This window comes from Mobula birostris, chromosome 5, assembly GCF_030028105.1.
Source record: "Mobula birostris isolate sMobBir1 chromosome 5, sMobBir1.hap1, whole genome shotgun sequence".
Lineage (NCBI taxonomy): Eukaryota > Metazoa > Chordata > Chondrichthyes > Myliobatiformes > Myliobatidae > Mobula > Mobula birostris.
Genome location: NC_092374.1, coordinates 127,118,121 through 127,143,126, shown reverse-complemented (window position 1 = coordinate 127,143,126; position 25,006 = coordinate 127,118,121). Strand labels below are relative to the sequence as shown.

General features: G+C 42.5%; 1 protein-coding gene across 4 annotated transcripts in view; it reads right to left on the bottom strand.

Annotated features, from left to right (window-relative positions):
* Nucleotides 1-25,006, bottom strand: part of lypd6 (LY6/PLAUR domain containing 6) — a 287,688-nt gene that overhangs the window by 30,312 nt on the left and 232,370 nt on the right. For all 4 annotated transcript variants that reach the window (XM_072257278.1, XM_072257277.1, XM_072257275.1 and 1 more), the window contains one exon: nt 9,451-9,635. In XM_072257278.1, coding sequence (XP_072113379.1) covers nt 9,451-9,568 — 118 coding nt within the window. In that variant the 5' untranslated portion in view covers nt 9,569-9,635. The remainder of the gene's footprint in view (nt 1-9,450; nt 9,636-25,006) is intronic.

Genomic DNA, 25,006 nt, shown 5'->3' with positions numbered 1-25,006 from the left:
ACTATTGACTCTCAATGAGGAAGTACTGGATCTAGTTATCTTATAATTCATGTTTTTTTAAAAAAACAGTGAGATTGATAGATTGTATGGTCAATTCTTTTGCCTCACCGCCCCCCCCACCAACCCAATTTTTAAAACAGACTTTGGCAAGGTAGAGAAAGGAAACATCTTTACTCTCAGTTCACCCCATTTGGCTGGACACATCCATTTTACTTTCAATCTGAAAGATGGGCTCAGATCAAGCAGCACTTCCTATTTCAAAGGCCCTATTCATACCAGATAACTGAAAGAATGAAAGGTTAAAGAAGATTTGTTTTATTTGTCACATGGACATTGCAACAAACAGTGAAATGCATTGTTTTGTGCCAATGACCCAGTCCAAGGATTGTCCTGGGGACAGCCCACAGTGTCACCATGCCCTCCAGCACCAACATATCACACTAACTGCACCAGACTCTACCTACTGCTGTATATCAGAAATGAACACCTTCCCAGCCATGGAGTTTGTCTTTTTCTTGGCAGGATCTCACCTGGGTCTGAAGTTTACCTTTTAATGTGATGCCTGGAAAGTATTGTGAAAGTGTACTATGAGAAAGCAGGTATCCATGATCTCTGAATTTCCTGGGCATTTCAGCCCAATCTGGAATAAGCAGTAGAAGCTGCTCTACTCTGCCACCCACCCATGCTGTGAATGGAACAGTATAATCTATCTGATCAGTCTCAAAAGTGGATTCAAGAGTGCTTTTGGCACTGAAAATAGATGACATTGCTGCTGTATGATGTTCTAAAGGACGGAAAAGAATGATATGTACTGATTTCCCCAAACAATTTGAACAAAATATCTTCTGAAGACAGTGACTACATTATTCAAGATATGCATAGTGCTGGGGGGTAGGGAGAAAGCAAATCCCTTACACTCTGTTGAATTGCATTTCAAGACAAGTTCCAGTCACGCTCAAAGCGACTGAAATGCTGAATAATATATATATTTTTAAAAACTTGTTTGCCAACATTAATGCTATACACAATGCAAGTAAAACAATCCCAAAGAATTAACATTCAGGATAGAATTCACCTTTAGTGATATAACGCTAAATTGATTTTCCTTTCTGGAGCAATTAATACTTTGCATTTAAATCCAAAGCGAGATTGGCTCTTCTTTGACTATACACTACTCCATTGCTCAGAGAATGGCAACAATAAAGTTTCTCCCAATGGGGGGGGGGGGGGAATAAATTTTTTCTGAGAATTAATTGAATTTTCAAACTTTCCATGTGCTGTATCAATTTCTGTCCTCTAATATAACATCTTGAAAGCAGTAGGAGAGGAGCTTGTTTTAATTGCCAGCACTAAATGTGCTATACAGTTGCTCATTATTCCAAATTTCAGTTCCATTTGGCATTAATGAATCACACCCCCAGTCACTCCCCCTTTCACGCCGGCAACACAGCAGTGGAAACTGCATGCAGTTTCAAACTCCTGGGACTGCACATCACACGGTCCAAGAACACATCCTACACAGTCAAGAAAGCTCACCAACACCTCTACTTTGAGGAGGCTGAAGAGAGCTGGAATTTGCACATCTATACTCACATCATTCTACAGATGCGCAGTAGAGAGCATCCTGACAAGATGCATCACTGCTTGCTACAGAAACTGCACTGCGGTAGACAGGAAGGCTCTACAATGGGTCGTCAAAACTGCCCAACGCATCACTGGCACCAGACTACCAGCCACCAGCAACACAGGAAGGTGCCAGTAAAGGGCCAGTAACATCATGAAGGATCCCACACACCCTGCCCATAGACTGTTTGTCCCACTCCCATCAGGGAGGAGGCAACATGGCATCCATGCCAGGACCATCAGACTCAAAAACAGTTAGTTTCCCCAAGCAGCAAATCTGATCAACACCTCCAGCACTACTGTATTATTTCCTGTCATCTTCTGTACAGCCTAGTATCACTTCATGGACATGCAATCTATCTTTCTACAAGCTGTCTTGTGTAGTTATATTTATTGTGTGTTGTTTTTTTATTATTGTGTTCTTTATCTTTTGAGTTTTTTTTTGCTGCATTGGATCCAGAGTAACACTTATTTTGTTCTCCTTACATTCAAGTAAAATCCAACAATTTCAGGAGTGGAGTACAACATCAATATATTTCAGTACTGTACGTTTAATTCATGCAGCAAAAATCTAATTTCTCCTGGGCAGAGTGCCATGACTGCCAGTAAAATCTTGTCCTTATATGGCAGCCACAGAAAACGCTTTATTATCGGCAGATAACATAACTAAGCTCACATCTGCCATTTATGTGCGCCATGTAGAGAGAACTTGAAGATCTTCCAAACTTGGTGTTGTTGAAAGGAATGGTATAGTGAAGTACGAGAGATGGGAAGATTCTTGACGAGCAAGAGTACTCACATGTTAGGTCACACCATCTCCACAGAGAGCATGATAATGACAATTAAAGTACTCCAAAACAAATGCTATTTTAGATTCGTTCCATTTCTCTCAGCAAACCCTTCTCTGATTTGTATATCGTCAATTGGAATGGAAGACCAAAGTCAGATCGGTCTGAAGTGATACTCCTGCTCTAGCTTCTCTAGGGTGGGAAGAGTCACCGTTATTTCAACCTTGTTGAATGTAATCATCGATACTCACAACCATCACAACACTAGCCTTGAGAACTTGCCAGCAAATCGGAGACTGGCTTGATCAATTATGCAGACTTTAGATGGAATCGCCAATCCAGCTGTAATTATGCAGGTAATACAATAATTATACAAGCTCTTGAATCTGGGCTTGTTTTTGAGTCTTAGATGTCCCTTTGTCCCCTGCCCCATAGCTTAAAAAAAACTGAGATGCAATTACTGCCCAATATGGGAAAATAAAAATCAGAAGGAGGAGGAATTATTCAGTACAACGAAGCCTTGGGCATTCTGTGTGAATGCAGCCTATTTGATTATGTTAGTTGATCCCATGTCTGATATGTCATAGGGGAATGCTGCAGCTCCTCGGAGATGCTATGGAATTTTCTTCATCAGGACTTCAAAGCAGATGGCAATACTTTAGCACTTCACAGAGTCAGTGCAGCTGTGTCAGAAGCTCTGACTCTTTTTCACAGAGATTAATGAGCTCCCTGGATTCTGCTTTCAGACGTACAGTCCCTCAAGAATAAATAACGTACAAAGGAAAACAGGCACTGAACAACTGAAACCTCTCTATATCCAGTCACTCGTGAAATTAGAATCACGTTCCCAGGGCAGGATACTAAAGCACTTTCCCAAAAATAATCAACACCAGTCTGATGTCCAAAGCCAATAGAATTGTAATAGGCAACAGGAGAACTTCTAACTGGTAGGCGAAGCCAGGTGGGTGAGAAAGGGAAAGGACTGGAGAAGTCCGATAGGAGAGGAGAGTGGACCACAGGAGAAAGGGAAGGAGGAGGAGACCCAGGGGGAAGTAACAGGCAGATCAGAGTGGGGAATACAGGAAGGGGAGGGGGAATATATTTTTTAAAACCAGGAGCAATCAATATTCATACCATCAGGTTGGAGGCTATCCAGATGGAATACAAGGTGTTGCTCCTGCACCCCGAGGGTGGTCTCACCTTGGCTCAAGAGGAGGCCATAGACTAACATGTTGGAATGGGAATTCAAAATTAAAATATTTGTAATTGTAATAGTGCTGAGTGCAATTGGCTTTTATTTTTTAACTATATTAGGACAATATAATACTGACAAAATAAAAGAGCAAGGTGCACCAAAAGAAAAATATTGGGCATTTTTCAAGGATAGCAGCAAGATTCCTTGAAGGATGGAAGTGGGACTAGCTAAAGAGAACCAGAGTTCCTATCTCACACTCGGTTACAGTTTCGATCGTGTTCCAAATCCTGGCTGTGTGACGATACAAGAAAGGCACATCCTGCTGAGTTGGGAATTCCAGAGGTCCAAATTGTTGAAAACATATTGCTTTCTTCAAGAAGCAATGAAAGGATAATCAACCCTTCCTGGTTTTTATTCATACTTGGCCAATCACAGGTCCAGCACATGGCAACAGCTAGGCCTTCGTCCACCAGGAGTAGTAAAGTGTGTTTTTGACTGGCTGGAAACATTTCAGAAGTAGTGGCGCAGTTATGCCTCACACAGCTCCTGTGAACTAGTTCTGATCCTGTCCTTTGTCTGTGGAGTTTGCATGTTTTCCCAGTGACTACGTGGGTTTCTTCTGGATACTCCAGTTTCTTCCCACATAGAACAAAGGGAGGTAAGTAAGGATGTGACAGGTGATAGGCAGAAAACAGAGAGAATACGTACAGATGTGGTGAAGAAATGAAAGAGAAATGACATGGACATTCCTAGAGAGGGAAGAGGAAAGAAAGTATAGTGCAGGGAATAGCACTGTGGGAACAGGCCTCTCCTGTATCCCAATATCTGCTTCTGCATCCTTTCCAAAGCCTACACATCCTTCCTGTAATGGGTTGACCAGAACTGCACATAATACTCCAAATATAGCCCAACCAAAGTTTAATATAGCTCCAACATTACTTCCTTTCTCTTATACTCAGCACCCAGACCAAGAAAGGCAAGCATGGCCTATCCTTCTCAACTTCTTGCACGGCTACTTTTGAGGAACAATGGACTTGGACTCCAAGGTTCCTCTGTACATAAATCTGGTTTAGTAACCCACTTTAAAACATTAAAAGACACAAATATGTTTACTAGTACAAGAAATTATTATTGTCCAAAAGACATGCAGATTAGGCTCATTAAGCATTGTGAATTGTGTCTCGTGCAGAGACAACAGGGAGAATCTGAGGACAATTGGGGACGATTCAGGAACAGCTTCTTCCCCTCTGCACTTGCTGTAATTTACAATTTTTAAGTTGTGAATTTGAATTGTACTGCTGCTGCATAACAACACATTTCCCAACCTACACCTCTGGCAGTGGTATTAAATAAACCTGACCGAAGACAAGTTTCAGGAAAGTTAGTGAGCATGGGGTTGCCCTGATGGGCCACCATGGACACAAAAGCAGCCTCTGAAGTCTGTCAGTGATATAAAGGAAGTTGGAAGGGGCAGGTTTGTATCAATGAATCATACAGGAGAGAAACAGGCTTTTGGGTTCAACTGGTCCACGCTGGCCAAGATTTCATAAGACATTAGAGCAGAATTAGGCCATTTGGCCCATCAGGCCTGCTCCACCATTCAATCATGGCTGACCCTCATTTCCCCCCTCCCAGTCTTCTCCCTGTAACCTTTGATGCCACGGCCCATCAAGAACCTATCCATCTCCGCCTTAAATACACCCAATGACCTGGCCTCCATAGCCGCATGTGGCAGCAAATTCCACAAATTCACCACCCTCTGGGTTAAGAAATTTCTCCACATCTCTATTTTGAATGGACGCCCCTCTATCCTGAGGCTGTGCCCTCTTGTCCTAGACTCTCCACATTGAGAAACATCCTTTCCCACATCTACTCTGTCTAGGCCTTTCAACATTCGAAAGTTTTCAGTGAGGTTCCACTCTCATCTGTCTAAATTTCAGCGAGCACAAGCCCAGAGCCATCAAATGGTCCTCATGTTAACCCTTTCATTCTTGGAATCATTCTTGAGAACCTCATCTGAAAGCTCTCCAACGCCAGCACATCTTTTCTTAGATGAAGAGTCCAAACCTGTTCACAATACTCAAGGTGAGGCCTTACCAGTGTCTTATAAAGCCTCAGTGCCTTATAATCCCTGTTCATATATTCTAGACCTCTTGAAATGAATGCTCTGATTGCATTTGCCTTCCTCACCACTGACTCAACCTACAAGTTAACCTTCCCGTCCAAGTTAGCCTTATCTGCCCGTGTTTGGTCCAGGATATAGGATCTACCCTCCAAGAATTCCAGCCCAGTTATCTGACCAAAACTGAATTAGTAAGCTGTGTTATGTTTTGCAACTTCAAAAACATTGAACTAATCCAAAGGAAGACATGGAAATCTGAAATGGGAGTCTGGCTTTGTCTTTATGTGAGGCACACACGTAGCGCAGTAGCATGATGACCCATGCAATTAATGTACTTTTACACATAACCAATAATTAGATACTTTATTGATCCCAAAGGAAATTACAGTGTCACAGTAGCATTACAAGTGCACAGATATACAAATATTAAAAGAGAAGCAAGAAGAATAAAAAATAAGTTACCACAAACAGTCTAACAGGAAGGGGTTATCACTTCCCTGGCTATCGTTTGACTCATTATAGAGCCTAATGCTGAGAGCAAGAATGACCTCGTATAGCACTCTTTGGAGCAGTGCAGTTGTCTTAGTCTATTACTAAAAGTGCTCTTCTGTTCAGCCAAGGAGGCAGGCAGGGTGAGAAACATTGTCCAGAATTGCCAGGATCTTCCATAGGGTCCTTTGTTCTACCACAGTGCGCCCAGTTTGACTCCTATAACAGAGCCAGCCTTTCTAATCGGTTTATTGAGTCTGTTGGCATCACCCGTGTTGGTGTAATTGTCCCAGCACACCACCGCATAGAAGCTTGTACTGGTGATAACAGATTGGTAGAACATGTGAAGGAGAGGCCTGCGTACTCCAAAGGATCTCAGTCCCCTCAGGAAGTAGAGGCAACTCTGGCCCTTCTTGTACACAGCCTCTGTGTTGGTGCTCCACTCAAGTCTGTTATCCAGGTGCACCCCCAGGTACTTGTAGGTCCTCACCACATCCTCATTATTAATTGTAACAGGGAGCAGTGCAGGTTCGGTCTTCCTGAAGTCCATCACCATCTCCTTTGTCTGCAGATGATTCAGCTCATACCCTTAGTTATTTAAATGAACAAGAATGCTTAATCTTCACACACAAAGATTACTTTAATATTAAATTCATAGCACTAAGGTATTATTATTCAATGTTCTCTCCCTGATTTGATAAGCAGCATTACAAGATGGGAATGCACACAATGAAGTATCAGTTCTTTAGCTGTGGTCCAGAGCTCGCTAATCTCAGCCACATCATTATCAGCAGGATCTGACTGGGTCTGGCTACTTCTCCACATAAAAACAGGGCAGAATGCGTTTCTATGCATCGAAAATAAAAGGGAACCGTTAGATCAGCCCAACATAACATCTTTAACCTTGACTATTTGAGCCAGAGGAATAATTCGGTTCTTTATTGTTAGTTGGTTTAATAAATAGTAGGGGGGTGGGGTGGGCGAGGTAAATTGTTTTCACTAACTGGAGTTCATAAGCCAGAGAACAGAGTAGAAATTCGGCAACAAAACAGAAGATGAAGAACACAGGAGATTCTGCAGATGCTGGAAATCTTGAACACCACACACACACAAAATGCTGGAAGAATACAGCAAGTCAGGCAGAGTTTCCCCAGTGCAAAACTCTGCTTGTTGGACCTCCCATCATGCCGGGTGAACGGAAGGAGAGTTGGTGCAGGTTGTTAAGGCCTGGATCTGACAGGTACAGTACACTACAATGTGATCACTATTCCCCCCACCCGTGTTACCTCGTATACCTAGGCTGCTGGCTGGGTAGGGCCAAGTGCTACATCATTACATGAACTGTCACTCGACCTTCCAAACATTTCAGCGTCGAGCGAGGAGACATCGTCAGTGCGCTGTTGACTGTGGTATGAAATGATTGAAAAGTATGCAATGGCTGAGCATTCGGAGGACAACCCACAATCCACAGCACACTGATGATGTCTCCTCATCTGGCGACGAAATATTTGCAAATAAATCACCAAGGTCAGAGAATAACTCAACCCAACCATCAACCACCCGAGCTACATATCTTCCAAATTATTTCCATGAACTGTCAGTCTGACTTGTCACTCCAGAACAAGCTGCATTCTCCATCGGTCTGAATCAGGACCTGTGTTGTTGGTAGTAAAACCCAAGCATTCCACAGGGAGGACGTACCCTGTTGGGGTGCCACAGTGGCACGATGCTTGGGGTTTGGATTCAGGTGCGGTTCTGCAAGGAGTCTCTGCATGTCCTCCCAGTAGAACGCCCAAGATTTCCCCCAGGTGCTCCAGTTTCCACCCACTGTCCAAACAGTTACCTGATAGGCTAATTGGTCATTGTAAATTGTCCTGTGATTAGCTTAGGGGTAATTGGGGTTGTGGGGTTGTGGGGTTGAGGGGCAGTGGGGTTGAGGGGCAGCATGGCTTGAAGAGCCGGAAGGGCCTACACTGCACTGTAATCACCAAATAAACAAACATACCAGACAACAGCAACACAAAGTTGTAACTGTTGGGTTTTGGCTGAGGAATGTGAACAGGAAGGTACTATATGATTTATTAAATGCTACCCTTGTTATAAAATGTAAAGGTGTCAGTTCCACAAATATAGATCAGTGCTGGACAGAAAAGGAACAATCATTAATTTATTTAAAGTTATTCAAAATAGACTGTACATTCACCTTATAAGTTAGGAAACACAGGAGACTCGCCAGGTTCTGGAAATCCAGAGCAGCACCCACAAAATGCTGGAGGAGATCTGATCAGGCAGCATCTATGGAGACGAATAAATAGGCAACATTTCGGGCAGAGACACTTCATCAGGACTGGAAAGGAAGGGGTTAGAAGCCTCTAGTGCCCTTCCTCCTACCCCACCTCCCACAGTCCACTCTTCTCCTCCAGCCCTTCTAATCTGTCAATCACCTCCCAGTTTCTCACTACATCCCCCTCCCCTACCCACCTGATTTCACCTATCGCACGTCAGCTTGTCCTCCTTCCCCATCCCTCCACCTTTTTATTCTGGCATCTTCCCCCTTCCTTTCCAGTCCTGCTGAAGGGTCTTGACCATAAACATTGACTGTTTATTCCTCTCCATAGATGCTGCCTGACCTGCTGAGTTCCTCCAGCATTGTGTTAGAGGTTAAGGATACATTCACTGGAGTCCGATTGAACATGCATGATAACGCATGGATTCCTTATACTAACATGCTCACTTCATTCAATTATACCAAAGCTCACGTACATCTAGCGTAACATATTCCGGCATTCTGAAAAGACACAGAAATAATCAAAAACACAAACACAAAAATAACTAGAAGCCTCTATTCTCCCAGTTCTGAGGAAGGGTTGTTGACCTGAAAAGTTAACAGGTTACTATTTGCACAAATAGGCACATGGATGCAAAAATAAATAAATAAATAAACAGCAGCCTATGTGGAAGGGAAGGGTTAGATTGGGCTTGGAGTATGTCAAAGGGGCAGCTGACATTGTGGCCCAGAAGGCCTGTACCATGATGTACTATTCCCTGTTCTATGTACCTCTACAAAGATATTTCTTATAGCATAAGGAACTGTAACTAGTTGCAGAAAACTATTTGTTACATCAAAGAAGTTTTGCAAAAATCTCATTTTGTCTCTGCACTAAAAGCGATATTCACCTACATTTGTAAAGTTAGCAACACAAACCAGAGTAATGTGACTTTCTGCTTCTTACTTGATGGATGGAGGTAGATAATATCTTTCATTGTGAATTCCCGAGAGTGGACCAACTTCAAACACTCAGCAATGAGGCTCAGAAGCAAGACCCAGGCCAATCCAGGCTGGGCTTCCATTGCTTGCCTTGGGCTTGCGCATACAGATATCCAATGAGATGCCACCTTCTTTAGTAAAAAAAATTACCTATATGAAAAAAAGAAAAGAGTAATCTTTTGAGAGGATGGAAGCACATCCAGTTAAGAACCAATCACTACTGGAGCTAGTTAGAACCAGCTTACATTTTTACAACCCACTCCCCATCCCACACCCTTGCTAGACATCTGGTCCTCCAACTTAGTGACAGAAATTTACATGCAAGACACTCATCTTTCAGCGGATGACTTTTTCCTGCATTAGCCGCAGAACAAAGGATTGAATTTCTTTCAAAGGCACATCAAAACAGTCCAGCCGATTCGCTTTGGCAGCTGACTGACAAGCTTACCAGAGACGGTGTTTTGCTTGGCAGTATGTCAAGTTGAGCACATGGGCTGCTGGCAGACAACTGAGAGGTTGGTGCTCGTAGTGTTGGGGGCGGGGGCCTTAAACCTTAGAAATAGCAGGCAGGTGGGTGGGAAGCCAAGTCCAAGGCAGCTCTTGACTTAGCCAGCTAAACAACAAAGTTGTTATAAAGGATCAGCTACCTCTAAAGCTCTATTTCTTGCAGTGTTACCTCAGGCTCCGATTCTGAATAATTTGACTGGTTACATTTTTTCGGGTTGAGATACAGAAACGTCAAATCCATTTTAGTATTATAGAACCTTTGCCGTACTGGTTTTTAAAAACAGCCTGATTCGCCCAGTTCCTCACCCAGTGGCTTCAGACTGATACTTACAATAATGTGGCCTTTGCCTCACTGGCTTTAAACAGCCTGATTCTTCCAGTCCCTCCCTGCACTGTGGCTTCAGTCTGACACCATTATAATAATGTGGTCTCTGCTTCACTGCCATGCCCATAAAATTAACTGACAAATTCATGAAGTAAAGATACAATTGCTCATTTGTCAGGGATGATTAACGCAAGGACATGTTTTCTTTACCATCAGCAGATGAGGAGACAAAAGCTTTTGGCTTCCTGGGGGCAGGGAACATTATTATAAATATTTTCCCTTCCAGCTCACTGCATGCTAAAAGGTTGATTCTCCCAAATTATACACCGCTTTGAGAACACCCCAAAGCCTGAAGCAGATGCACCAATGACCCTTATAATTCGCTCCATTCCCGCCTGCAGTTAGATTATGTTTCCAGCAGGTTAGAGGGAAAACCAATGTCTCCAGCTTCATTTTGGTTTGATACATTCTGTGAAACACTTACCTACCGGGTGAGAAGAAGCACTTCAGTAAACAGAAAGGAGATACAATGGCACCACCTTTAAAATGATAGAGTTCCACAACTTTCTTGTATTCAAGATACAGTCCCCAAGGCAAACTTCACCTTTCCTTGTCTACCCCTTTCAGGCCATGTGTGACATTTAATGATTCAGGAGGGATGAAATAAAATAATCTTCAAACTAATTTATTTCAGAGATGCCAGCATCTCTACGTATTAAGATTGCAAAACTAATAATATGGATATCCCAGATATACCAAATGAAAAAGATCACAGTAAACACACTCATCTGTAATTATTCAACCCTCAAAGAATGAAATGGAAGGTTTATACTTGGCTAGGCTGTTACTTAGATTTATAGTAATTATTGCAGTTTAAATTAATTTGGTGTGATTAGTTGTTGTTTAGGTTGATGCTTCACCAATGGCCCCTAAGTGGCAATTAAATGAATTATCTTATTAGTCGGTTGAGACATTTTGACTGGGACATGGTGCAATCTTTTTGATCCTTTGAATATATCTTGGAATTGCTATCATTCATACAAAAAGCAGATGGAGCTTGGATTTAACATCGGTTTTAAAAGACAACATGAGGCCCACCCCTAGTACCGGACTAAAGTGTCAGTCTAGATTATATGACTAGGGCTTGGGAGGGGTGGGCCTTGAACCAGTAACCTCCTGACCCAAAGGCAAGAGTACTTCCAACCGAGTCTAAGTACTTCTTATGCAATTTGACATCCTTCTACAATTATGTTTTCTATCATATAGTTTGGGTATTAACTTGATTGACTGACAGACACCCTGGGGTTAAAATTGTATCATATAACACTGTGGAAGTCCAAATCAGCAGCAAACCTCCCAAGCAGTGTTAGAAACGCATTTGATTCCTTATTGCTCAAAGCTTTCTGGGGACATCGTTGTTGACTACATTGAAGAGGGACAAGGTGGTACCATCAACATACTAATGAAGTACCTGGCGTTAAACAAAAATCTAGGAGTCAACATCAAGTCTATAGTGATCAAGATCACTTGGTCTGTGTATGGCCCATCCCATCATTCTCAAAAGTGCAACTAGAATCTGACAATAAAGTGCTAACATTAACAAAAATATTTACCACAACAGTGGAGCAAGAAATGGGGATGTCCCATTCAATACCACACCAAAACTGTTGGATATTGCCAGGTGCTGGCCATTGCCCTCCCAACTGTCTTCGGGACATCCCAATAGGCAAACTACCCCAATGGCTACCCGCCCCCGCCGTCACCGTATCTGTTAGCTAAAGTTTCTGAACAGCAATCTCTTCAATCACAAGATCAGTGGGAATGGTTGGCCTGGGATGTGCTTGGAGTCTTGGTGGGATTAGAAAGAGTGGGTCAACAGGAATCTCCCTCAAACCAGTCGGGTTAATATTACCTCATGAACACTATCAAATGACCCAAGATACAAATTGTGGGTATCCAGTCAAGACAATAGGAACCTCTACTACCTTGAAGATTATGACAGAGAAAAGGCCATCAACAAGCTCTAGCTAGAATTCCCCTTTGCATGCAAAGTATGAGCAGAGGCATACCGGTATCTATTCTGGTCCATCCTCCACTGTTCATATCACCAGAACACACACTTAATTTATACATCAACTGGTGCCAAAAAAAACATCAATCCTGGTGCTGACTTGGTGGGTGCAACCAGTCAGCTCATAAAGGACAAAGATAGAGAAGATTTCCTTTTATAGAGTGCCCTCACAGCTCTGGATAGCCTATAGAACTTTTGAAAGAGTGGTCAGAGACACTATGCATGAAATGTCAGAATAAAAAGGTGGGGAGAGGGAAAGTACAAGCTAGCAGGTGATAGGTGATAGGTGAAGCCAGATTGGTAGAGGTGGGGGTGAATGAAGCAAGAAACTAGGAGGTGATAGGTGGAAAAGGTAAAGGGCTGGAGAAGGAAGAATCTGATGAGAGCAGAGTAGATTATGAGAGAAAATGATGGGGAGGGGTGTACCAGGGGAGGTGAGGAGAGGAGAGGAGAGGATGAGGTAACAGGGGAGCCAGAGTGGAGAATGGAGTGCCGGGGGAGGGGGGGGGCAGGGAACATGACCAAAAGTTATAGAAATCGATGTTTGGGCCCAGGTGTAATATAAGGTGTGCTCCACCACCCTGACAGTGGCTTCATCATGACGGTAAGCTACCAAAACAGTAATGTGATGATGTGAGTTGTAGGATATTGACTAGGACACAAGGAATGATCCCCTTTTCAATGTCATAACCACTTTCATCAGTATTTAGGGCTCATTCCTTGATCAGTTCTGTTAAACTCCCAGCCTTGATTTCCACACTCAAAAGTATACAGTACTGTGCAAAAGCCTTGGGCATCCTAAATATCTGTGTAATTTTATGTATTGCGCTGTACCGGTGCTGCAAGAACAAGTTTCATGACATATGTGAGTGATGATAAACCTGATTCTGATATGGGTCTCTCTTGTAGACAGAAAGAGGGAATGGGGCAGGGAGAGGGGAATTGTGGTTAGGGAAAAGGGGAAGGGAGAGGGGAGGGAGTAGGAAGCGCCTGAGAGACATTCTGTAATGATCAATAAACTAATTGTTTGGAATTAAAATGATCTTGCCTAGAGTCCCAGCGCTGGGTGCGCCTGTACCTACACCAACTACCCCCCCAACCCCCACAGGCACTCCTTCTCTGCCAGCTGTCCCTCACCCCTCCTGCAGCACCCCACCCTCACCATTCCAACATCCTTTGCCCCTGCCAGATTTACAAACTCGCTCTCTGCTCCACATTGACAAATACAGTACTGTGCAAACGCCTTAGCCACCCTAGCTATATTCATGTGCCTCAGACACTTGCACAGTACTGTAGAGTGAGACTGAAATGCACAGCTCGACTCAGAGACAAGAATGCTGTAAGCATCCACATGGTGCATGTGTCTCACTATCAGCTAGCCATCCGCCATATTTACTGAATCAAAATGTCTGAGCCGCGAGCAAAGCCTTCAGAAAATCTAATCTGTTTTCGTCTGTTTTTTCTGCATTTGCAGCTCAGTGCATCCCTCCCATTGGTGATTAGTGGCACCAACGTACCTCACGTCAAGATGTGTCACAACAAGGTCTTTAGATGCCGTGAAGAAGCACTCCAGGTCAGAGGCTTCACAAATAACTCTTCTGGAGATCTAGCTACTGCACCTCTACCAGATCTTGGGAAATCCTAGATCTGAACAATGAAGAACTGAAGTCATATATTCATGACCTCTTCACTCATCTATTACTTTGAATGCTCTGAAGAATGATCCATTCTCACTTTGTGAATCAGGTGATCCAGATTCATTTATCGCATGTACATCAACGTAGTGAAATGTGTCATTTGCGTAAACAACCAGCACCACCCGAGGATGTGCCAGGTGTTTTGTTCGTTATTGGGGGACAGTATAGAGAGACACGCAGAGGCCAACCCGCAGGCTATTCAACTGAACTTTATTATCACGTTGCTTATACAATGTGAACTCCTCCCATGCAGGAGCAGCTAACTGAGGGAGGCAGCGCACGTGTCACCACGCAGCGTTCCCATCTCGCTCGGCAGAAAAACACAGAAGCAACAAAATAACTACAGAACAAGCTCCCTTTCCTTTTTTCCCCATCAACCCAACCACCCAGAGCCCTCTAACTCCAGGACAAGCCTTTGGGCCTCCAGCAGACTCAGAGACCTCTGACCTCCCAAGTAGACTCCAGACATGTAGGCCCAGGGCTTTGGCCAACAAGCCTCAACTTCTGACAATCCAATTGACCTTCAGGCTTCGATCATCAGAATCAACCACGGGACGATGCTCAAATAACTAAGTCATATAAAGTGGCTTGCTTACCAAAACGATTATCATGTTCCACATTGACAAGATTCTCTGGGCTCTGCTGGTATAGATTAAAATTTTGTGCCTTTGTCTGCATTTGCTTTTATGGTGCCTTTTTTGGGACCTTTTTTGGCTTAGTTATGCTGATGGCAGATCACCAGAAAACACATACACATAGGCTTTTTAAAAACTGGTAAAATTGAATGTGGCATTGGCCTCATTTGTGGCAACAATTCATTCTATTTGTTCCCAGCTTGAGCAATGTGAATGATTTTGTTTCCACAAATCTCTTAATATTGCCGTTGGATCATGGCCAACAAGGCAAGGCTTTGCAATCTGTGAAACCCAGCTCATTAAAACTTAAGACTGTCAAACTTCCCTCAAGTCACGAACAGTAATGAGTTATCCATCCAATCTGTTGTACAAACAAAGCAGTCAATTTTTCTGACAAGTGAACTGACTACAGTTGCCAACAATCACAATTATGAGCATTAATCTGTGAAGTTGACATTGTTAGCACTTGTATCAGTTCTCACATACTTATATTACTCATTATAAGTATGTAAATATCATATATAAAGATTGTATCCATATTGGACATTTTCTAAGCTAAACCAAATAATTTATTCCTGGAAACTATTCCTTCTCCCTTAACAACTGTTTAGTTTTCCACAATTCTTTGCCCTCTTAAACAGTGTCTGTATACTCAGTGGTCAGTAACAAACCTGTACCTAATTGTAGTGTATGGATCTACTTCCTTTAGAGCAATGACTTCCCCACCCCCACACAACCCCCCAGCACTCCATATTGATCTGCTGTCTACACTTGCGCATGGTTCTCTGTCTTGCTGCAATGTGAATCCACCAGTCAAAGCCATCTCCCACATTTGTGCTTTTATTATATATGTTGTGCACAGTCAACACTAATAAAGTGGCCACTGAGTGCATGTTCGTGGTCTTCTGCTGCTGTAGCCCATTCAACCTCAAGGTTCGATGTATTGCGCATTCAGAGATCCTATTCTGCAGGCCACTGTTGTAATGTGTGGCTATTTGAGTTACTGTCACCTTCCCATCAGCTTGAACCAGTCTGACCATTCTCCTCTGACCTCTCTCATTAACAAGGAAATTTCACTCAAAACCACCACTGGATGTGTTTTTTTTTGCACCATTCTATGTAAATTCTAAAGGCTGTTGTGCATGAACAATCCTAGGAGATCAACGGTTTCTGAGATAATCAATTCACCCTGTCTGCCAACAGTAATCATTCCACAGTCAAGTCACTTAGATCACATTTCTTCCCCATTCTGATGTTTGGTCTGAACAACCATTTCTTCTCCTCCTTTTCTTCTTCTTCTTCTTCTTCTCCTCCCCCCTCTCCCTCGTTTTACGGCGGTGACCATGTCTTCACTATGTCTGCATACATTTATACATTGAGTTGTTGCCACATGATTGGCTGTCTAGCCATTTGCATTAATAAGTGCAGGTGCACCTAATAAAGAGGTCACCGAGTGCATGTCCCATTAACAACTGTTGGAAGATCAGGCAATTGTCCATTAAGATACAATTAGAAATTCATTTTTGCAGATAATCTGTGATGTCACCAAAGGATAAATCTTCCAATTTTGTGACTAAACTGCTATCATATACAAGGACAGATAGTTCGCTGTTCGAAAACTAATTTCATTCAAGGCCTTTATTTCTGACACATCATCTTTAATGATTCATGAAGTCATTTGTGAGTTAGATGGGTAATCTCCAAATGTGAATTTCTGATACAGAGTCAAAATTCAGAAGAATATTGCCCAGTTACAGGGAATTACATGATCACCCTCTTCGATTTGAATGCAATTTGAAATTAAAATGCTTCCAGAAGCAAAGTGCAGCATTTTTGAAAGCATTGGAGTTGTTGCTCCTTTTTAAGCCTATGGTGCATCAGGTGACATTTTTGTCAGTTCGAAGTAAAATTTATCAGAGTACATAAATGTCACCACATACAATCCTGAAATTCTTCTTCTGCAGGCATACTTAACAAATCTATAGAACAATAACTGCAAACATCAGGAACTGTTAAGTGCAAACTGTGCAAATGCAGATACAAATAAATATAAATAATGAGCATGAAATAACAGATAACATAGCTATCCCCTTTTGTTCAAGAGCCTGATGGTTGAGGGGTAGTAGCTGTTCTTGAACCTGGTGGTGAGAGTCCTGAAGCTCTTGCACCTTCTACCTGATGGCAGCAGTGAAAAAAGAGCATGGCCTCGGTGGTGAGGATCTCTGATGACAGATGCTGCTTTTGTACCCCAAACATTTCATGTAGATGTGTTCAATGGTTGGGAGGGTTTTACCCGTGATTACTGGGCCGACTCCATTACCTGTTGTAGGATGTTCTGCTCAAAAAGATATTGGTGTTCCCATACCAGGCCATAATGCAGCCAGTCAGCACACTTTCTACCACACATCTATACAACTTCGCCAAGGTGTTCAATGACAAGCCAAACATCCACAGATCCGAGAAAGAAGAGATGCTGTCGTTCTTCCTTTGCAATAATATTTATATGATGGGTCCAGGACACCCAGGAATGTAAAGTTACTGACCCTCTCCACCTCTGATCCTCTGATAAGTACTGTGTCATGGTCTGTAGCATTTGATTTTTTTTTAAAATGAAGCCAAGTTGCTAGCTCGACGCTCAACTCAGCACAGATGGAAAGCATGCAAGGAGCCAGCTGTATTCAAACTCTGGACCATTCACCTCAAAGTCCAGTGCTGATACCACTACACCACCAGCCGGCAATTTTGAAAGCATTCCAAGCAGTGTCTCCAGAATTGAATTGATTTGTTGGAGTTCTTCGAGGTTTACACACATTCTTGAATCTTTTCCTCTGTCCACCTGGTAATACTCCCTACAGTATGTCTCTGAATTCTAGGGTTGGACATACAAAGGATGTAGCCAATCCAGTATAGTAAGCACAGAATAACTGGGGCCTCATTGTGGAGAATATTTGGCCAATAAGTTGATAAACAAGTCCAGATATTCTCTTCCACCCCTGGGTAAGTGCTCTATGAAGACTGATGGTTAACAAATGCCTGCACAGATTCATCAGGGTTGCTGCCAGCTGAACAGTTCAACTCTGATTTGGAGGCATCGTGACGAATTAAGTTAGCTGCACGAAGAACTATAGCCAGGTGCTTAGATTTTCCATGCGACTTGCACCATTTCCCACTTGAAGGCCATTCTGCTCTGAAAGGGCAGCTGTCGTGTTGTTTTCAGTTCTGCCCTTCTCCACAAATCTGGTCAACACATCTGCAGATAACAATCAGCAAAGGTTGCACCTGGTGTTCATCTCCTGCTCATCCCCTTCAGAATAGCACTTTGAGGTCTTTCTACCTCAATCACCCTCTATTCCAGTGACTGCCATGTTTCTATGGGCTAAGGTTGCTTAAAAAAAAATCAAGGAATTGGCTATTCAGGTAACAGGTGAAGAAAATTCTTCATGAGGGTTGAGCTTTGCGTACAGTTTCCAGTCTGTATTTGATTGAAACACCAGTTAGAATGCAGATCTTACTGGCAACTGTACATCCTTGTTCTATGACGAAAGTAAGTGGTTATTTAAGAACACTTGAAGTTATAATAATAAAGATTAAAAACAAACAAGATAAATATCAAGTGCAACTTCAGAGCAATCAGAATCTGATAAAAACATTGCAAAACACAAAGATTTTAATGGTTCCCTCAGTGCAGCAGGATTACAAGCAACAACTCAAGGCCTTGGGATTCTGTTCTAATAGGATCCTTATATTGTCCAACAAAGAAATGTGTTTGGATAAGGATTGCAGTTGAATATGGATTGTGAGCAGGTAACTTTATTTGGATGTGAAAATCCTTACAGGGAAGGAGACTGAAATATAATATCAACAAGAACACTAACTTGTTTAATTCAAATAACATGCCAAACATTCCTTCCTTTGCCCAATATTAAATACTTACAAACCACACTTCAAGACATTATTACCAACAAGCAATAGCATCAGTAACCCAGAATGAAAAAAAATATGAAAAATCCAAATGGTTCTTAAGATATATTAAGCAATCATCAATGACATCATACTTTAAAAAATGTCTGATCCAAAGTTTCCATTTACAGTGCAATTCATGCCCCTTAGGGATGAAGAAGATAAAGTCAGATCTATCAGTATGCAGTAAGTAATGGGAATTACAGAGGCAGGAAAGAAGAGCTGACCAAAGTTGATTGGAAGGGGACACTAGCAGAGATGATGGCAGAACAGCAATGGCTGGAGTTTCTGGGGACAATTCAGGATAGATACACCCCAAAGATGAAGAAGTATTCTAAAGGGAGGATGAGGCAACTGTGGGTGACAAGGGAAGTCAAAGGCAGTAGAAAGCAAAAGAAAGCATATACTATAGCAAAACTTGTTGCTGTTGCTGAGTGCCATTGAGTCGTCGTCGACTCATGGTGACCGTATGGACAGCGTAGTTGTCCACAGCACTTTCATGGCAAAATGGAGAAGATGATTGCCAGGTCTTTTTCCACAGATACTGCAGCCAGATTTGAACTCAGGACCATCCACCTCAAAGCCCAGTGCTGACACCATAACACCATGGGCTGACCTATAGCAAAACAGTGGGAAGCTAAAGGCTTGGGAAGTTTTTAAGAACCAACATAAGGTAACTAAAAAAAACCTTAAGGAATGAAATATGAAGGTAGGCTACCCAAACTTATCAAAAAGGATACCAAAAGTACTTTTTCCAGATATATAAAGGGGGGGGGGGGGGAAGAGGCAAGAGTGGATATTAGGCCACTGGAAAATGATGCAGGAGAGGTAGTAATGGGTGACATGGCAATGACAGATGAACTAGATAGGTATCTTGCATCAGACTGCCACTGTGTAAGTCACTAGTGGTATGCTAGAAATTTGAGTGTATCAGAGGGCAGAAGTGAGTGTAGTTGCTATTACTAAAGAGAAGATGCTTGGGAAGCAGATTGATCTGAAGGTGGGTAAGTCACTTGGACCAGATGGATTACACCCAGGGTTCTGAAAGAGGTAGTTGGAGATTGTGGAAACATTAGCAATGATCTTTCAAGAATCTGGAACGGTTCCAGAGGACTGGAAAATTACAGATGTCCAGATGATGAGAGGTATTGTTCATGTGCGTCGCCAGAGACTATTTCCCCACGGTTGAAGTGGCTAACACAAGGGGGCATAGTTTTAAAGGTGCTTAGAAGTAGATACAAGGGGGATGTCAGAGGCAAGTTTTTCCGCACAGAGAATGGTGGGTGCGTGGAATGTGCTGCCGGTGACTATGGTGGAGGCGGACACAATAGGGTCTTTTAAGAGACTCTTAGATAGGTACTTGGAGCTTAGAAAAACAGAGGACTGTGCAGTAGGGAAATTCTAGGCAGTTTCTAGAGTAGGTTACATGGTCAGCACAACATTGTAGGTCGAAGGGCCTGTAATGTGCTGTAGATTTCTATGTTCTAAAATTCTGATGTCACTCCATTCTTTAAGGGAGGAAGGCAAAACAAAGGAAATTATAGACCAGTTAGCCTGACTTCAGCAGTTGGGATGATGTTGAAGTCCCATTATTAAGGATGAGGTTTCGGGGAACTTGGAGGGACATGATAAAGTTGGCCAAATTCTTCATGATTTCCTTAAAGGGAAATCTTGCCTGACAAACTGTGGGAATTCTTTGAGGAAACAACAGGCAACATAGACAAAGGAGAGTCAGTGGATGTTGTCTACTTGGATTTTCAGAAGGCATTTGTCAGGGCGTCATTGCTTAACAAGATAAAAGCCCATGGTATTACAGGAAACATACTAGCATGGACAGAAGATTGGGAACACCTCTCTTCACATCTCAATGATTTTGATGACTGAATTGATGGCTTTTTGGCTCCATTTGCAGGTGATACAAAGATAGGTGGAGGGACAGGTGGTGTTGAGGAAGCAGAAGTCTGGAAAAGGACCTTGATTGGGAGTATGGAGCAAAGTAGTAGATGGAATGTAGTGTAGGAAGGGTATGGACTTGAACTTTGGCAGAAGGAATAAAGGTGCAGACTGTTTTCTACATAGGGAGAAAATCTAAAAATCTAGGGGGTGTGGTTCTTGGGAATCCTCATACAGGATTCCTAAAGATTACCTTGCAGGTTGAGTTGGTGGTAAGTTGGTGTTGGCTGGTAAATTGGTTCATTTCGAGAGGGCTAGAATACAAGAGGAAGGATGTGATGCTGAGGTTTTATAAGGCATTGGTCAGGCTGAGTATTTAGAGCAGTTTTGGGCCCCTTACCCAAGGAAAGATCTGCTGGCATTTGGAGAGAGTCCAGACGAGGTCCTCAAGAATGATTCTGGGAAAAGTTAAATGTATGAGGAATGTTTGATGGCTTTGGGCCTGTACTCACTGGAGGTCAGAAGATTGAGGGGTGCGGGATCTCATTCAACCATATCGAATGTTGAAAAGCCTAGTCACAGTGGATGTAGAGAGGGTGTTTCATGTAATGGGTGAGTCTAGTTCCAGAAGGCACAGCCTCAGAATTAGAGTTATGTCCATTTAGAACAGAGGTGAGGGGGTGGTGATTCTGTGGTAATTATTGCCACATACAGTTGTGGAAGCAAAGTCATTGAGTATATTTAACAAGGTTGATAGGTTCTAGGTTAGTCATTGCGTCAAAGGTTACAGGGAGAGGTCAGGAGAATGGGATTGAGAAGAATAAATCAGCCATGAGAGAATGCTGGAGAAAACGATGGGCCAAGTGTTACATCTATGGTGTCAAATGACCCTTACTAGAGTTGTGGTCATGAAGACAATCAAGATATAGAGTCATACCAGGAGTGAAACAGACCCTTCAGCTCCGTTCTGAGTTTGCTAAAGATTCCATTGCAAGATGGCTCTATTTTCTTGTGTTTGGGCTATATTCTTCTAAACCTTTCCTGTACATCAGCTGGAAAGTTGGCCACAGAAATGCCATATGGAGTTTAATCTGTGCAGGTGTGGGAGGTCAAAGATAGGAAAGTATACAGTAAAGAGCAAGACCCTAAAGAACACTGATACGTACAGAAAAATCTTGAGGTGCAAGTCTAGCTCTACGGCATGCTTTCCTTCATCGATCAGGGCATTGAGCAGAAAAGTTTGGAAGCCATATTGCAGCTGTATGAAACTTCAGTTAGACCACCGGGGGCCTTTCTAGTTGTCCCACTACATGAAGAATGTAAAGGGTTTTGAGAGGATGTGGAGAAGTTCACAAGAGTGGTGCCTGGATTAGACAGTATTAACTACAAAGAGAAGCTGGACAAACTTGGAGGATTAAGATCACGTGGGGTGATCTGATAGAAGTATATAAAATTCTGAGAGGCATAGATAGGGGTGGTAGTCAAGAGTCTTTTTACCCTCCGGGTGGAAATGTCAAATGCCAAAAAGGAGGGGAGGGGGGAACATTAAAGGAGTTTTTGAAGATTTTTAAAAATATATACAGTGCATGACTGGAAACACTGCAGGAAAAGTTGAAAACAGCAACATTTAGACAGGTACATGAACAGACAGGGGTTATAAAGCACGTGCAGGCAGATGAATTAGTTATACTGGTTTCACAGTAGATTCTAGTGCTATACTATGTTCTCAGGAGAGAGTGGTTCCTAAACCTGATACAGGTACGTTTCCACCTGTGTACTCTTGACAAGGAGGCTGGCCACTTGTAACACATACCAAATATTTGGGCTTGTGATGTGGATGATTTGAAACGCATTTTCAGATATACAACTGAATTCTTACTGTTGGGTAATTTAAAAGGAGAATGGGAAGTCAATGGGGATAGAAGCCTACATAGTGTTGAATTATATAGCTGCTTGAGACATGGCTGAAATGCAAGACCTGGTTCCACGCTATGAGGAGTTGTGGCAAACCCATTATTTTTCAGTGTAATCATGAGTATTTTGCTGTTTGCATGATTTGTTCTTCTGTTTTTGCACTTTGGGTGTTTGAAATTTTCTTTGAATGGGTTCCATGTCTCGTAGCTGTCTTTGGGAAGAAGGCTCCTAGGGCTGTACACTGCATACATACTTTGTATCTCAGAGTGCTGGACCAATTGTTAATTCCTAACAATTAAAGAAAAAAAAGTTGGCTGTGATCAACTTCAGATGTGGACATCTTCTCTGACTCCTACTAGCAATCAGTAAAAGGCCTACAATCAAGATTACCCACATTTCTTAGTAGCTTGTTAAATCCTAACATCAGTTTTGAACTCTGGTTCCCAACAATGAGTTACCTTGTCATTAGTACAGTGAACTACATCGGTAAAGAACATGAGAAAGCATTTAAGTACAGTTCCATTGAACCCAGAGGTTCATTGGGTGAACTTCAGAGCCCAAGGCCCAGAGTCCTCCAGCATAGAAACAGGTCATCCAGCTCATCATGTCCGAGCAGTGGGGACCCACCCGTTATTAATCCCATTGTACAGCGCTTGGCTCATAGTCTCCTATCCCTGATGCTCATCTAGGAAATTTCTTAAGCACCGTCAGCAACTCTTCATCCACCACTAGAGTAATGCTGCATGGAAACAGGACCAAATGCTTGGTCTATCCCAAGGGCCTGGACCTATTGTTATTAGCAATAATTAGCTTAAAAAAAAGGCCCTCATTTCCTCTTACCCCAAATATATTTCTACTAATCATATCTTAATGTGAGGGATATTCTAGATTTTTTTTAAAAGAGTATGACACAGTAACAAGTAAAAGTGCAAAGCTGTGCAATTTTTTTAAAAAGCAGGCTCAGTTAGTCCTGTTGATGAGTTCAAAGCGGCTTTCATCAATCGACAAAAAATTTCACATTAATGGAACAACACAGCCAGCTTGATTTAGGTGAGAAAGGGTAATAAGAAAACCCATCAGCCATAGATCCCAAGAGACTTTAGACAATTCACTGGGTAGACAGTGTGCACTGAAGAATATTAAACGAGGTTGGGATTTAGCTGTGATGCCTAAAAATGTAATATTCTACCCTACAACCACCCAGAGTTCATCTCACCAAATGCAGACTATTAAAATGTGATAATAGAATTAAATATGTACCACATCAAATCAGAAAAGAACAAACACACAACTGTGAAATGTGCTTTCAAACATGAGAAAGATAAATTAGCCTTTAACAACTGTTAATTATATTACAGCATGTTAATTATCAATAACATAACTTCACCAGTACCATACTTAGTGTGCCTGTAATCTACATACATAAAGGTAGGTAAATGCCCCACTTTCAAATAAAAACTCAGGCTGTGTGCTGCTACACATCTTAGTTACAACAGAAGAAAATGCAAAGTTGTATAGTAGTTTGCCACAAGGAAGTTTTAGTTTTAAAGTTATAAAAATGATCATAAAGTTCTGAGACCTTTCTACGAATTATTTCATGGTTTGAATAACTTTGTTAGAGAACTACCATTTGATCATGCTGTTTGATCCACCATGTTCCTCCAGCAGACTTTCTGTTGCTCCTGATTCTAGTGTCTGCCATTTGATGGGTGAATCACTTAATCATCTCTGGTGCACGAATCATTCTCGCTGCAATCACTCAGTGTGCAGGGTGAGCTATTGCTGAGATGCTGGGCTTAGGACTTCTCCTTCATCAGGGTGCAGCCAATGCTGGGACTAGCAGAACCTGACAGACGGTCTGGGTCCCATTGTATCTCTCACGTTGTCACCCATTGGACGTAATGAAAGGCTTCTTCCTCCTTCGCCCAGCTGAGTGGCAGGCTCACCGAGACAAAGTGAGTGGTCTGTCAAAACATGAAGCAAGAACTAGTAATGGCCACAGTCACCTTCATGGCCAGGCTCTATTTCTCACCGCAGCTCACTCTACCTCAGCTGCATCACATCCATTAGATTGCATTTGGGGTTCACTCAGAACAGACCCATGTGGTGATGAGGTCACTAACCATTTTCCCCTGCTGATGGAGTTCCAGCACTCAGGCTCCCAGTACTGGAGCATGAAACCGTGAAGAGTGCAGGGTTTTGTGAGCAGTTCCCTTCCACACAGTCGTGCTGTCAATAGCACATCTTTCTAGACATAATCCTATAACAACCCATTAGCACTGATTCCTCTAGGGCTTTGAGAACTCACATTGACACAAACTACGCCTGGAATTTGGTGTAATACATGAAAGAGTGAACACACTCCCGCAACTCATTTCCCAGTTATCAGTGACTACACTGGTGCCGCTTCCCCGATTCATATTGAATTCAAACTCCATTACTTTGACTGCCAGTTCTATTCTCAGCTTCACATCTCGACTCTTGTCCTCCCTTTCTGGATCTCCCCCTTTCCATCTCAG